Source organism: Gadus macrocephalus, chromosome 13, assembly GCF_031168955.1.
Source record: "Gadus macrocephalus chromosome 13, ASM3116895v1".
Taxonomy (NCBI): Eukaryota; Metazoa; Chordata; class Actinopteri; order Gadiformes; family Gadidae; genus Gadus; species Gadus macrocephalus.
This window is the reverse complement of record NC_082394.1, coordinates 7,297,549-7,312,852: the sequence shown is the minus strand read 5'-3', so window position 1 is coordinate 7,312,852 and position 15,304 is coordinate 7,297,549. Positions and strand designations below refer to the sequence as shown.

General features: G+C 45.1%; 3 protein-coding genes across 5 annotated transcripts in view; 2 read left to right on the top strand and 1 right to left on the bottom strand.

Annotated features, from left to right (window-relative positions):
- Positions 1 to 1,224, bottom strand: part of LOC132471180 (SLIT-ROBO Rho GTPase-activating protein 3-like) — a 34,485-nt gene extending 33,261 nt beyond the window's left edge. Inside the window, exon 1 of one of the 3 annotated variants that reach the window (XM_060070292.1) lies at positions 686 to 1,224. In XM_060070292.1, the coding sequence (XP_059926275.1) occupies positions 686 to 752 (67 nt within the window). In that variant the 5' untranslated portion in view covers positions 753 to 1,224. The remainder of the gene's footprint in view (positions 1 to 685) is intronic. The other 2 variants (XM_060070290.1, XM_060070291.1) reach the window with 2 other exon arrangements.
- Positions 1,225 to 1,991: 767 nt separating this feature from the next.
- On the top strand, positions 1,992 to 13,352 carry LOC132471181 (prostacyclin synthase-like). The gene is made up of 10 exons (XM_060070294.1): positions 1,992 to 2,309; positions 2,744 to 2,867; positions 3,278 to 3,453; positions 3,793 to 3,939; positions 4,154 to 4,266; positions 4,388 to 4,569; positions 9,685 to 9,844; positions 10,158 to 10,342; positions 11,930 to 12,081; positions 12,481 to 13,352. The coding sequence occupies exons 1-10, from the start codon at positions 2,239 to 2,241 to the stop codon at positions 12,626 to 12,628; spliced, it is 1,458 nt and encodes a 485-aa protein (XP_059926277.1). The 5' UTR covers positions 1,992 to 2,238; the 3' UTR covers positions 12,629 to 13,352.
- Positions 13,353 to 14,284: 932 nt separating this feature from the next.
- kcnb1 (potassium voltage-gated channel, Shab-related subfamily, member 1) overlaps positions 14,285 to 15,304 on the top strand; it is a 29,498-nt gene continuing 28,478 nt past the window's right edge. The window contains 1 exon segment of the mRNA XM_060070295.1: positions 14,285 to 14,615. The gene's annotated coding sequence lies outside the window, so the exon portion shown is untranslated.

Below are 15,304 nucleotides of genomic sequence, written 5' to 3'. Positions count from 1 at the left end.
TTTAAACGGTTTCTACCAGTGTGACCTTCCCGAAACCCCTCCAGCAATTAGGCCGGCACTTCGGCTGTGGAGGGAAAGTGTAAGCAGATGAATTAAACTGCATTTCAGGGTCATCATCTGCAGTTGATGTTGTTGCAATAACACCACAACCTCCTTCTACCCTGCTCGTAGGCCCAGTCACTGATCGCAAACACGGTGTTATCTATCTATTCCACCTGAGGCGGATGATCCCAAAACCCGTTTGTGGTTTTAAAATTGACAATAATGTTACAGCAGAGTTGCAACACATAGGCCCAGGCATGCCCCCTTCACTCTAGTCCTCACAGAGTATGCCATTCTTTCTGTCAAGTCCTACCTTTAAATAAGTTTAAGCATTTTCTTCTATCAAAAAGACTCAGTAATAGCCTACATTTCTTATGCTGTTTCTTGAAACGTGTTTAGGTCGGGAAGGTTGTTTTTAGTTATAGTCACACCTTGTTATAACGAGTTAATGCATCCGTGCAGACAACATCTAGAAGATGTGTTCATGTCTGGCTCGCGACGAGACGCATCCAGCCGCAGCCCCGCCAAACCGATGACAGCCATCTGGGGCCCCTGGAGCCTGAGCGCGCGGGCACTTCACCCGGAGCACAAGGACACACACATACTCAACATCCACCAATCCTCACTAAAACAGCCTGCTCACCTTTCACTTGGGTCTCGTATTCCGCAATGATCTCCTTTTCCTTCTTGATTTTCGCCTGGGCTGACATTTTGCTTCAGGGAGTAAGGGTTGGGAAATGTGATGCAAATATTGTAAACTTTTCCACCACCCAACCTTAGCATAAAGATAACCTTGGAACAGCCACTGCGAGACGGATCCGCCGCGAAACGCTGCACGCGTGACGGAACTTGGCGACTTGGGAGGCACTGAGAGCCTCTGCGACGGTAGTGCACTTCACAAGCCAACGTCGGGGCTAAAAGTACATGACAAAACCCGTCCCCAGCCACTCCTTTTTCTTCAACGGGCTTCAATAGATCTTAAAGCCGTCCATGTGTTGCACCCGCCTTGAAAATATTGCAATGCACAATACAAACGCTTGAGCTCAATGTGCACAATGTGCCAGAGCTAATTCTCCACGAGACCAGGCTAGTCAAGCCCTTTTCGCTGCAAGTTCAATGCTGCAGCAAAAGCCTCAATGGATGCAAAGTCAACGTAGGCTCCTCCTCTCTCCCCATGCTAGGTCACTTTTGGTGTGGAAGACTGAGATTTGGCTTCCAGTGTATCAACATGTTACCACTTAGCCTGTAATGCGTGCTGTAGAACTGCAAACAAACTAGGATGCAAGGATGCAAAAACTACGCGTATAGGAAACCACACACAATCTCGACGAGGCATCTTCAGAGGACTATTGTACTTGTTGATCGTGTTTTAACAACCTACATTTATAAAGCATGACAATTTTTTACAAGTATTTTTGGTATTTTTTCAGGGTGTGGTTGTCGGCCCATAGCAGTAACTCTTTAATTCCACATGCAAAGGTTTTTTTAATCATTGTACCATTACTATTCCATTATATATTATGAGAAAATAGCTATTTAATATCTATATTGCACTCAGTTGAAATGTATATTGAAATGTTTAAATGTATTGAAATATATATTATCAGAATCATTACAATATAACTTTGATTTAGGACTATATAATATTTTGCATTAGGGGTTGCAATAAGGTGCAGGTACTCCCTCTGTTGGTCGAATCTAAGAATAGCAACCAGATACACCAAACGTTTGCTGAGGTGATATTTTGATCGTTGTCATCATTGCACAACCTTTCATGTCTACCAAGCGGTGATACCGAAAGTTGCGCAACATCCATAGATTAGGAAAGACGTCGCACGAAACGAAACCATGATACATGTGTGTCACGCGTTTTTGTCTTTACGACTCTGTCATCAATTGGTATGAGTACATGCAATGTCATAATTCATTGCACAACAGTAAACAAAGTAGATGTCGGCCTACAATCAAACGCATGGACGTGAATGCAAATTAGTGTCGGACTGGTCTCATTGCAGCTTCTTCATCACTTTAAGGTAATCGTCCGTCAGAGAACAGCAGTCAGCTGTCCCCCGAGTGACACGCCCATCCAGCCAACCTCTTCACAGGACTGCTTTTAGTGAGCCGCTCACAAGCTCCGCGGCACACAGTAGGAAAAGCAGAAGTGAGCGCGGAAGAACAACAAGTTTGCCACGGACCATGTTGTTCACGATACTCTTGCTGTTGATAACAATTCTAGCGCTTTTGTTGCGCTACAGCGGTCGCTCAAGGTAAATATGTTTTTATTTAACTCAATAGACTTAGCTATCACTTTATCCTCAAAACTCACCAAGGAGGAGGAGACTGTCGTTACTTGTGAGCATGGATGTAGACTTAAGAATGCAAAATAAATAAACTTTTACGTTAACGTTTTAAAAGAATAAAAGTATAATATTTCTAAGCATAACTTTTAATTAAAACATTGATTAGTTGTTGCATGTGTGGGATATACCATTTCCAATTAAAAAAGTAAATAGTCATATTGTTGGCTAGGTATACATTTATGAGGAATGCCAGCACTGATATGGAAATATAACTAATGTTATGGTGACGTTTTATTATCTTTTATGGAAAACCGGTTCTGAGAGGAAGGAATGAGTGGAATGATTCTTAACGAACGTCTGTTAAACGGTCCTCTTGTCTCTTTATCTTGTGAACTTGACAGTAGGGACAATGAACCTCCGCTTGATAAGGGCCTTATCCCCTGGCTTGGACATGCCCTGGAGTTTGGAAAAGATGCTGCAAAGTTTCTCGCACGGATGAAAAACAAACACGGCGATATTTTCACAGTGAGTTTGAGGAAGTAAAACAAAGTGCATAATTAATGACATTCGATAATATCTTCCACTAGGATTCATATTCAAGGTATGCACAATTATTACTGCAACATTAGCAAAAAACCATAACAGATGTTTATATATTTAGGGTTAACATACTCTGTATATATAAAATATAATATATATAATATAATGTATTTATCATGACTAGATCTATAATATATAGATATATATATATAATGACTGTTTATAATGACTAGATCAGTGCTGTTTGAATAAAAGACTAAATAGACTATTGCAGTTCCAGTTTTATTTTGTTACAGGTGTTGCAATGTCTAGTTTCACATTTAGGGATGAGTAACGTTGACCCTAATTCATGTTGCATTGCCACACACGTCTGTAATGGAACCCCCCGCCCCCAGGTATGCGTGGCTGGTCAGTACATCACCGTGTTGCTGGACCCAAACAGCTACGATGATGTGCTGTATGACAGCGACTCTTTCGACTCCAGACGCAGCAAAGGGCTCCTGATGGAAAAAGTCTTTTCTCTGGTGCTCCCCAGCGATAACCCAGAGAAAGAGAGGAAATGGATGGAAGGGTGAGTGTTAACATGGAGAGGATTATTAACTTGTAATACAGCCCAGAAATTAAGCAGAAGAGGAGTTGAAGAAGTTGACACAGTAGTGCTGCATTCATTTGGGGAAATCATGTTGCACCATTTCCGCGCATTCCACACTAAAGATGTCGGAATAACTAGAAAAGATCAGGTTAATAATGGAAATGACCTTGCACTTACGAGAAACGGTTTAGTAATTACGAGAGACATGTCTTTCTTCTTAGTTACAAGATGATGATGTCACCCAAATTTCAAAATGTAAAGCGCCGCCCATGACGATTCGTGTGTGTGTGTGTGTGTCTGTTGCTATCATCTCTGCAGCCATTTTCAAGGTGTGGGTCTGGATAAACTGCAGTCGTCCATGGACAGCCATCTGCGTGACCTTCTTCTGGCGGACCAGAGAGGCTGCGGTACAGCCCAGTGGAGAGAGGAGGGGCTGTTTGACCTCTGCTACGGACTACTCTTCAGGTGACCCCAAATGACGTCCTCATTGGTCATTCAAATACTAATAAGGGAAACAGATGAGTCAGACGGCGTACGTCCGTGTGCGTCTTTGTTCCTCACTTGTATAACAACAACACAGGTGAAGCAGTTAGTGATCTCTGATTCGATAAGGTTGACAAAAGCCATGACACACTCTCGGATTGGTGTTAATATTTAACTTTTTTTCCTCCGTGGGCAGGGCTGGCTATCTGACCATGTTCACCAGGGACGAAAACGCTGACGCCGTCTACAAACAATTCCGCAACTTTGACAAACTTCTCCCCAAGCTGGCACGCTCCTCCCTCAAGGGAGGTAGGTGACTCTGCCTCCCCCCCCCCCACGGCCCCCCCACGGCCCCCCCACACACTTGACTTCCCGTCTGGGTCACTCCCCTCCCCAAAACCACCAACATTCTTTCGTCTCCCTTCCCCAGAGGATAAGAAGTCCGTCACCTCTTCCCAGGAGTCTCTATGGCAACTGTTGGCTCCTGCATTGCTGGAAGGAGGACGTGACGCAGGCTGCTGGCAGGAGAGCTACCAGCGGTATCTGGGCGAGGCAGGGGTTGACGCCGAGACCCAGAGGAAGGCATTGCTGATGCACCTATGGACCACCCAGGTGAGACTGGAGCCCTCTTGTTTTCTCTCTGGTCACAGTGTCACCGCTCTCTCTCTCTCTCTCGCTCTCTCGCTCCCTCCCTCCCTCTTTTCACACACAGACACACATCACACAATGTTGCTCAAACCACAGCTCGTACCACAGATGCATAATGCCGTACCCTCACACCACCTCATTATGGTTGGGAATTATAAGGTGACCGAAATTCCTATGACATCTGAGCATTGTTGCCAGGTGACTCCCTTTCCCATGGAACCTCTATTATGGTATCCAAATGATATTTTCATAAAGAAGGATCATCAAACATTTTGTAGAAGCATTGCCGTTTGACCAAAGACTTTTGGTTGTTACTGTAATATGAAAGCGTGTGTCAGCGGGGCCCACCCCGCTGTAGCTCACACATTAATTGTGTGAAGGCGATGCGTACAGCGTTAAGGTATGCAATTATACAGGCATGGACCGAGCTCCTTCCATTCCTCAGTCCTCACTTTGAAGGAGACGGAAGTGATGAGTAACGAGCATGAATCCTCCTTCACGCTGACGCCAAAGTCTGAAGCATTTTAGCAACCCCTTGCCCACCTTCCACATTCCTACAGCATGAATGGCAGCCTGACATTCTGCCTTGGTCATTCTGGGGGCAGCAGTAGCCAGAGCGGGTTGACTGGTAACCGGAAGGCTGCTAGTTCGATCCCCGGCTCCGAGTGTCGAGGTGTCCCTGAGCAAGACGCCTCACCCTGACTGCTCCTGACGAGCTGGCTGTCGCCTTGCGTGGTTTACTCCGCCGTCAGTGTGTGAATGTGTGAATGAATGGTTGTAAGTCAATTTGGATAAAAGCGAAGGTATGTGTTCATGCATGGGGGCAGGACCATGCATGCAGTTACACACCATACAAGTTTCAGTCCATATACCTCAAAACATATCCATATGATATCCAGAGGTAAAGGGGTCATAACAACAGGTGAATAGAGAGGAAGGTGTGTATCATCTGGATATATTTTGTAAAGTATCATGGACTGCAAAATATATCAAGATGATACTCATGAGTCATTGAGAAAAGACCTGACAGAGGAGTGCATAGCAAAGTCAAGTGGGTCCAAATATGGTCATCACTCACCACAGGTGGAGAGAGAAAAGTGTGTGAACTATGAAATGTATCCCTAGGGTCACATAACCGTTAGTTAAACTGGAAAGAGTGTATTGAGAATGTTAGCTGGTAAACTCTTTATAGAGTGCAATGTATTTTTACAACAAACAGTAAGATCCGTCAAAATTTGTTTAACATCCCTTGAACTTTTACTGAGTTGGGCTAAAATAAGCAGAGAGTTGCTGAACAACTTCTGCCTAATACTTATAAATAGTTCTGTAAGCAAAGGGTTTTGATTCAATACAGTTGCCAGCTTTGATATAAGACTACCTTAGGCCAGGCAACCCTGAGGGGAATTATAGTCTATTGTTAGCATTCCTTCGTGAAGAACACACAAAGAGTTGAGTCTTAGAGCGGCCAGCAGAGGGAGACACAACAACGTGTCACGGGTGCCGTCCACTTGGTTTACGCAGTTGAATGGCTGTCTCACGTGCTGTTCAACATATCTCTTCCCAATGTGTCTGCGCTCTAGAAAACTGTAGAGAATGGTGTTGTTGAAAGAATGACAAAGTCAACCATTCTGGGAAACGAACCCTGCTAGTCCGCCGGTTGAGTTTTCTGCCTCATCATGTCAGCTGCGATGTTGGAAGCCATGCAGTACACACTCTGTCTGGAGTATAAAGTGGAGCGGCACTTGAGAGAATAGAGGGATTAGGTGTTAAGCTGGGGAGAGGCATGTGCCATTGTGAACGCAGTGTAGCTGGAGTGATTGTCAGCATTAGTTACACACAATCTGCTATCGGCTCATATTTAATGAGATTCCAACAAAGCTACATTCTTCACCAAAGCAGTCACCAAACGAGGCATCATTTTGCCCCAGCGTCATAATATTGTGCATGGCAACTAAATGAAAATAATGTCAATCATAAATACAAGCAACAAAAAAGAAAACAACGAATAGACGAAGACGGATCAAACGGAGGCTAGGTCATTTAAGTATGGCTTACAGCTCCACACACACACACACACACACATGCACGCACACACGCACAGACAGACATGTCACAGGGCAGAGAGAGAACTGTTCTCTCAGTCCCGGCCTGTCTCAGGGTATTTGGCCTGTCTAGCGGTAGTGGGCTGACCTCAATGACATGGCGTCGAGGATAAAATGGATCCCCTAACTCACAGCAATTACTGTCACACAGACTCAGGCGTCTGCGATCAAGAGGCTGACAGACATGTTATTCAGGCCATATTCACCTAGCAGTCATCTTGGGTTTGGGAAGGTCTTATAGTCATGGTTGTTCACTGTAGACTACATTAAATATACCTCTTGATTAGATACACACACACACACACACACACACACACACACACACCTCTGAAGAACAGGACTTGTTCTGGACAACTGGATGGATGAAGCTATTAGCGTTGGGCACAATGCCTAGTGACTCTGAAATGTCTTAGGTTTTGGTAGTCTTGTTGCGCTCTCTCTCTCTCTCTCTACCACAAGACAGGCTCCATTCACTCAGACAAAGAATTATTCTTTGTTTGTAAATAATTTTAAGATCCATTTCCTCCAGACAGCCTAGGTTAAACAGTTCATCCAAGGTCTGGTGGTTTTCCATGACAGCTTCCACAGAAAATTTTATTTTCATCATGAAAATGTCCTACCCACCCACTTTCCTTTGTTCAGTTTCTAATTTGGAGGGTTATATATAGTTATTTGCTGACGTCATTCGTCAAAACAACAGCAGGACCTTATGTTTATTTGGTGGGTGAGATCCCACAGCAAGCCAGAGAAACACAAGTTCCTGTTGCACACCCTGCGACTCAAACAGTAAACAAATGATGCAAGCATGCATAACTATATAGAAGCTGTGAAATCTGAACACACCACAGATCCCCTCTTCTCTCTTCTTGGGAAATTTCTGTGGATACCAATGGGAAACCGCTTTGTCAGCCGGGCATAGTGTGGTGAAGAGTTGGTGTGAGGATTGGAGGCTGGAGGAGATGGGAGCACTGTGAGGTCAAAGGTCACCCCACTGAGATGTTCAGACGGCATTGCAGACTTGAAGTCTGGCGGGTGGATTCAGAAGCCCTGGAGGGGCTTTTAAAGTAACGCCACCTTCCCCTTCTCTACAGATTAGGAGCTTCTTAAGGCAGAAGGCACTCAGCAATATTGTTTATCTGGTCTTCTGTTACCTTGTCAGCAAGTGGCGTATAAACTAAAAAAAATGCTTGTTTGGTGAATTAGTGAGTATTTGTGTATTGATAAAAAAGGCTGTGTATTTTGTCTTTCGTAAATGGCCATGTGTTACGACCTTAGAGGGAATGTCACTGGCCTGACATGGTTCCAGTCTTGAATCTTGGCATTTTCCTGTCCAAGCTCCATCGCTCCACCTCCCTGGAACCTCACCCCTTCCTCTGGGTTTAATGGTGCCTGCTTTAAAGCTGCAGCTAGTGGGATTTTGTTGCTTCGGTCTGAATATCCTTTTACTAGGCTATATAAATCCAACATCCCAGTTGGATAATTTGCTAGCTTGATATCCTCAGCCATAGCTTCAGGATGGTCAGTGGAGGTGTACTTGTACCCCTTCATTGACGGGAAAGGAAGACTGCCACCAAACAGCAATAAACAAATCCAAGACACTCTGAGAATGTACCCAACAGCCATCATAGTTGAAGCAGCACACTCCATTCAAAGTATTTTCCAGAAAGGTTGGTTGGATGGTTCAGGCCAAACCAGACCAAAAAGACTCAACCAACGCTGAGCACAGTGAGCAAGCCTCCGAGTGCAAATGATCATCTAAGCAAGCCCCCTGGTATCTGCCTAACTTTAAACTAACCCCAATGGTCTTCTGAGGCGTGCCGGGCTCGAGGCTTCTTTAAAACAAAGCTCAGTTAACCTCAGCCATGTGGCCAAGGCCCTGAAATGCTCGCCCCCACCAGAGAACACGTCTCCACCCAGGATTACCTCGAAAATAAAGAAGGCAAAATAACAAATAGTGTACCGATGGAAGGACAGATTGCTCCGCCCAGCTGGTACACTCCCTAACTAACCAGGGGGATCACTCACAACTTAAAATCATAGCACTCAGACTCAATACTCACCATACTCACCATGAAAAGAAGCTGCTCATAGCCACACTGCCAAACACCGCCAAAACATACCCAGTTACTCTGTCTAGGGGAAAATTTGAAATAATTAACTGCAAAACTGATCCAGATCTTTCCCGGACGGGCCCCCAATATGTTACGACCCGGCTCGAGGGGAGTAACGTGAAGTCAACAAACAAGGATTAGATATAAGAAAACGGGGTTTATTGTCACTAAAGGTTACACAGACTGGTGAATGGGAACCGTGCTGCTGGCCCTGGCTAGAGAGAAGGAGCGTACAAAGCCTCCCAGGCTTTATAGGCAACAGCAGGTGCCAGGTAACGAAGCGAAGGAGGGGCTGAGGGAGGAGCTCCAGGAGCACTGCAAAACATGGAGCAGACCTGCACATAACACCATGTCTCAGCGTTATGCCACTGGCGGTAAATGAATGAACGCGTACCCCATTCATCTCAAATAGGTAGTAGTATTCCCATCTGAGTCACCCACGGTTTTACTGTTCAAACACTCTTGCCAGCAACGACGGAGTCCACTCCCCAGTCTACAAATCCTAATATATTTTGGATGTGTTTATTATTAAATAAAGCAGTTTTATCTGGCCACAGAGTGCGGCCAATGCATTTGTCTGGCAGATATGGCTCCCTCTACCTTTTCCTCCACCATAAACGTATTCCGACAAGAAGATAATCAGTACAAGAGACCCAAATGAGAAAAGATAATATAGATACTGGCATATATAGTCAAGATATCACGAGGAGATAGCAATTCGTTTTTTTTTTTTTTTGGTTTGCCTGGGATTCTTCACATGTAACGTCGGGCATGAGAACACGAGTCCAGGCTGTGATGTGCTCCATGCTGCTCATGTAAAGGAAACACATAACTCAGCCCCCTTTGTTGTTTTCCTTCCCTGTCAGTGTAATGCAGGTCCCGCGGCCTTCTGGTCGCTGGCTCTCCTGCTCCGTCACCCCGAGGCCATGCGAGCGGTGCTGGCGGAGGTGAGGGGAGTGATGCATGAGCACTCCCTACATCACCCCACTCATGAGCGGCTAGTCACTCACAACACACCTGTGTTTGGTAAGAGCTACGCCCCCACCCCCAGCAGCCTCCCCCCGTTCCCCGATCTCCTGTCAATTATTCATTTTCGGACTTGAAGGCTGAATTTGAAGCTTGTTTAAAGAAAAAGGTACAGAGGCCAATGGGGTGTGACTCTGTGCCAATCGTTCTAATTTTTGCTTCCTTCGTTTAAATTCTGTCGATCAGATTAAGACTAATTCCCTTTTTTTCAATTTGGGTTTGAGTTAATCTGATTTTACCGCTGCAGACAGTGGAGGGCGTTTCGGACTCAAAGCGATGGTGACACGCCTGTGATCCACCTGTCTCTCTGCAGATAGCGTTCTGAGGGAAACTCTGCGGCTGACTGCGGCAGCGTTCATCTCCAGGGAGGTCATGGCGGACGGCAAGAAGCTGGGAGTGAGCGGAGGCCTGGAGTACTGCCTGAGAAAAGGGGACAAAGTGCTCCTCTTTCCATTCCTATGTCCCCAGATGGACCCGGAGATACACCAGCAGCCAGAGGTACGCGTACACGCACACGCACACACACACACACACACACACACACACACGCACACGCACACGCACACGCACACGCACACGCACACACACACACACAAAAAAAGAGCACATGCAGTGTTTGTTAGCTCATGTCATGATATGTTATTTTTATAAGTCTTTTTGAGGCCTAAAAAAGTATTTAAATGTCTGAAATTAAATTTCAACAGGTCTTCAAAAGTTATTGGATCATGTGGTTATTGTTACTTTTATAAGTATAGCATTTAAATTCGTTTTTGGGAAAAATGTGTATTGATCATGCAGGAAAGAAAACTACAAAACCAAACCAGAACCAATAACAACCAATGAAAACCAGGTCAAAATGTACAGACATACCTAGTGTTTTGCACATGGTGTATGGGCTATCATGGCATCTCCACTCCACTCCACTCACACAAATAGCTGCTTCTCGAAGTAATGAGTAAAAAAAAACTTTTCTTTTAATGTGACTGATGGGTAAGCGCAGGTTCAACGGCTTCTGGATCGAGAACCATGCATTTGGTGTTTGGTAAAAGCCTGTTGAAAATACCTTATCTGAAGTGCGGTGCACTAAAAGCCCTTGTATAAGAAAACACTGAAATTAGGGGATTTGGGTATAAAAGCATTAGAGTCGCATTGGCAGTCAGAAAAACACAAATCCGCTGTAAATACACCTGCCTCATATTGTTCTGTCCTCAGATCAGGCTGGCGCATTTTAGACATAACTTTCGACTCAAGAAAACTTGAGTCGTGATGGCGTTTGCTACTATTGATGCCACTTAATAGGCTTAAGGATGTTTCTATTAATGAATGAATTGGCCTGTGGTTGAACCGTTTTAGCTGCAGCCCTCGATGTAACGGCTGTAGCCAATGTGTCTGCGCCCTTCTGCCACCTCACACCTCCGATCTGGCTGGGTCTGTCAGGGGTTCTTCTTTAAGACCAACCACACCATTCAGCCCTGGAGATATTTGGCATAAACAATAGGTTTGGCCATCTGTTATGTTTTCCTTTTTTTCAGTTTTTCTTTTTTATTGCAACATCTTAAATCGAAGCGACTGGATTAAGGAGACTCATTTAAAAGGCTGGCAGATCCTTTTTTTGGATAAGCCCGTAATAGCCTTCTACTCAAACATCACACACACACTCACACACACACACACACACACACACACACACACACACACACACACACACACACACACACACACACGGGCGCACATCAGAGAAGGGAAAGACGCAAGAGCGGCCCATCATCCACTTTCATTCATTATCCCCATGTGCACTTGAAGGTTCATACTAACGTTCAGCCCGGCCCGTGTCTCACAGAGGGGACAACGGGTGACGTGTGTTCAATAAAGGAATAGAGGCTGGCTCTTCATTTATTATTCAAGGTTTATTTGAATAGGGACAGAAACAGAAACATAGACCAGGGTGAGACACACATCCGATGTTTGCATCAGAGTGTTTCTAGCCAAAGCTAATTTACGACACTTGTTCCTAGTTTGTCCCGAATTCCAGGACAACATTTTGACTTACGACTGTCTCAATGTTCCCCTGCCCCTTCTGCACAGAGTTTTAGGTACAAACGGTTCCTGAACGACGACATGAGTGAGAAGCGGATCTTCTACAAGGGCGGGAGCCGTTTAACGCACTACAACATGCCGTGGGGAGCGGAGCGCAAAGGCTGCGTGGGGAAGCAGTTTGCTATTAGCACCGTTAAAATGTGAATATGATCATCTCTCGTTCTCCTCGTCTTCCCAGACCAAACTGCTTTCATGTGTTCTCAGATGCTAGCCTTTCAAACCTTAAAATACACACACACACACACACACACACCCCCACACACACACACACACACACACACACACACACACACACACACACACACACACACACACACAGTGCTCATTAACGTTCATCGTGGTAATTAGGAAGGCGCTGCAATCCACAGACGCACACATGAAGATTTGTTTGATTAGAATACTTTTGCCTAATTCTCTAGAGGGATTACTTTGTTATGCAGAATTCCGCTTGTTGTGATTGGGGGGGTGATGTCATTGTTTTTCCGGTCCAAATCAGGTTTGTGCGTCATGTCTGATGTTTCCTCCTTCCCGTCTTTCAGGTTTGTGTTCACGGTGCTCAGACATCTCGAGCTGGAGATGTGTGAGCCCAGCGACCCTCTGCCTCAGTTCAACCCTCAGCGCTACGGCTTTGGAATGCTCCAGCCCATCGGAGACCTGCAGGTCCGCTACAGATTCAAGAGGAATTGACATGGTTCCAGATGTCACAATCCCTCTCTCTCTCACTCTCTCACTCTATATCTCTCTCAGTCGCTCTCTCTCTCTCTCTCTCTCTCTCTCTCTCTCTCTCTCTCTCTCTCTCTCTCTCTCTCTCTCTCTCTCTCTCTCTCTCTCTCTCTCTCTCTCTCTCTCTCTCTCTCTCTCTATCTCTCTCTCTAGATTACATTAGTTTAGATTAGATTTATTTATTGACCTTGTTCAACAGAGTTAACAACGAAATTATGTTTAGAGCATCACCACCACCACTGGCATACAAGTACATGATAGCCTACATAACCCACTGAGGGGTCCCGGTGTTCATGGGCAGGGTGGGGAAGGCGTGCTTGCCAATCCTGACATGTGTGCGGTGTGTTAGAAAGTCCAAAATGCAGTTGCCTAACGTGGTGTTCAGGCCAAGTTTGTGTAGTTTGCTGTGTAGCTCTCTCTCTCTCTCTCTCTCTCTCTCTCTCTCTCTCTCTCTCTCTCTCTCTCTCTCTCTCATCCCTCTTTTATTTTTTTAAGATTTTTTATTATTTCGTTAAGGCCAATAGCTACGATGCAATTTTAATTTGTAATTTTGTAATTTTGTAATTTGTTATTTTGTAATTTTTTCAACTTTGTATGATACTTATTTATTTTATTTGAAAGGCGGACTGTGTTGTTTGTTGCTTTTATAATGGCTGTCTCTTTAATAAAAAGAAAGATTGGATTTACATTTTTCGTCCAAAGACTGAAATATCTTGCATCTTATAAAGAGCTTATTTAGAACAGCCGACATATTGAGGGACACACAATATGCCTGTTGTGTTTTATTGACCCACATTTAGAATAAACTGCTGTATTGTTAAAATAATCCATAATCTTAATGATGACATGAACACACTGCACACTGAAGATATGTTATTTTATTCTCTAATTTGCATTGGGTGCATTTAGCAGACGCTTCTTCATACACTCATACACTCAATCACACACTGACGGCGGGGTCGACCATGCAAGGCGACAGCCGGCTCGTCGGGAGCAGTTAGGGTTAGGTGTCCTGCTCAGGGACACCTCCACACTCAGCTAGGAGGAGCCGGGGATCTTCCGGTTACAAATCAACCCGCTCTACCGCCTGAGCTACTAACGCCCCATCTCCAGTGTAATGACATCACATCGCTTTCTCTACAGAAGTGTGTGTGTGTGTGTGTGTGTGTGTGTGTGTGTGTGTGTGTGTGTGTGTGTGAGTGTTTGCATAATACAGGTTTGGGAGTTGGATCTTCTCTTCACCTGTGTGTCTTTATCGCAGCCCCACTCCACGCAAACACACACATTAGCCTCCCTCCCCTCCCCTCCACACACGCACATATGCAACTACCAGTTGGGTAAGGCTATGATCGTGATAACGATGCACCACAGTAATCCCTTGTTTCTACTTTAAAAAAAAAATGCAGCCCTCCCTGCCCTGGTGTTCCCCCTGGTTCCAAATGGATTCGTAAAATGGGATTGGTGTTGCTAAGGAGGGGGGTTGGTTTACCTGGGATGTAGCCACGTCGTCCTCCCTCTTCCTGGAGTGAGGAGGAACAGCTGTTTGACCATCGCATGTGAGGGGGTTAATGGGATGTGGAGCCGGTGGAGGGGGGGGGGGGGGAGAGAAGGGGTGGGGGGGGGGGATGCTGTGGAACTACCTCCAGACGTGAGATACGACGCCGCTTGTGAACTCAAGTAGCCCGTCCGAATGGGTCCTCCACGTAGCCTACTTGTTGATCTTTTTACATCGGACTAACATTTTTTTATTCGCCCTGGGAACACGGTGGCTCGCACATCAGTCGCTTGTCGGATCTCGTTGTCATGTCGGAGGCAGAGGAGGGTTCCACCGATGCAACGTTTGAAAGGGAAAGGGTCCAATCCCGGGAATAATAAAACCAATAACCGCTCCTCCTTTGCAATAGTTCGGCATCGTTTTGGCTGCCTCAGGAATATTCTTTTTCCAGGAACGGTACGTACTAATGATCATTTTATATTTATATTCATAGCAAAAAAGGATTCCGGGCGTCCAAATCCATTGATTAATAAATAAACTGTAATGATCAGTGGCAATAGATGATCAAGTGCGTATCCAGGGCTATGCATCAGCCCTGTTCACCACACCAGAGAGCAGTGTATCTGAAGATTAGTCAATATTGAGTTGGCAAATGCATCGAATTTGGATTCGCCAAGGTACAGTTTGACTAATTACCAGGCAATCAAAGCCCCCCGATCACCGGTGGCTGCACAAGTCCCTCCGAGATCCTATTTTACACTGGCAAATAAAACGGTGTCTTTTTGAATTTGCATAGGGTTTCAGTGTACCATTATAGACTTAATTGTTGATCGAGATTGTTTAAATAAGAAGGAAAGGGGTGGAGGCAGAACGCGTCAGCATACGTATTGATTTTGGTCATAGCCCCCCATAATAACACGCCATTCCGGCCTAACTGTTTCGATGCATGCTTATTATTTCAAAGCTAATATCAGGCATCTCCTACTTCTGGGAGAGATACGTGGGAAACTTTGCAAGACGTTGATCAAGTCATGTCTGTAAGCCTGCCAGAGGCTGTTTTGCATATATATTTTTAAGAAAATAGAACAAGCGGAATAGGTCTGATCGATATTTGTATATGTGAAACATTGACGGTTCCTGGAAGA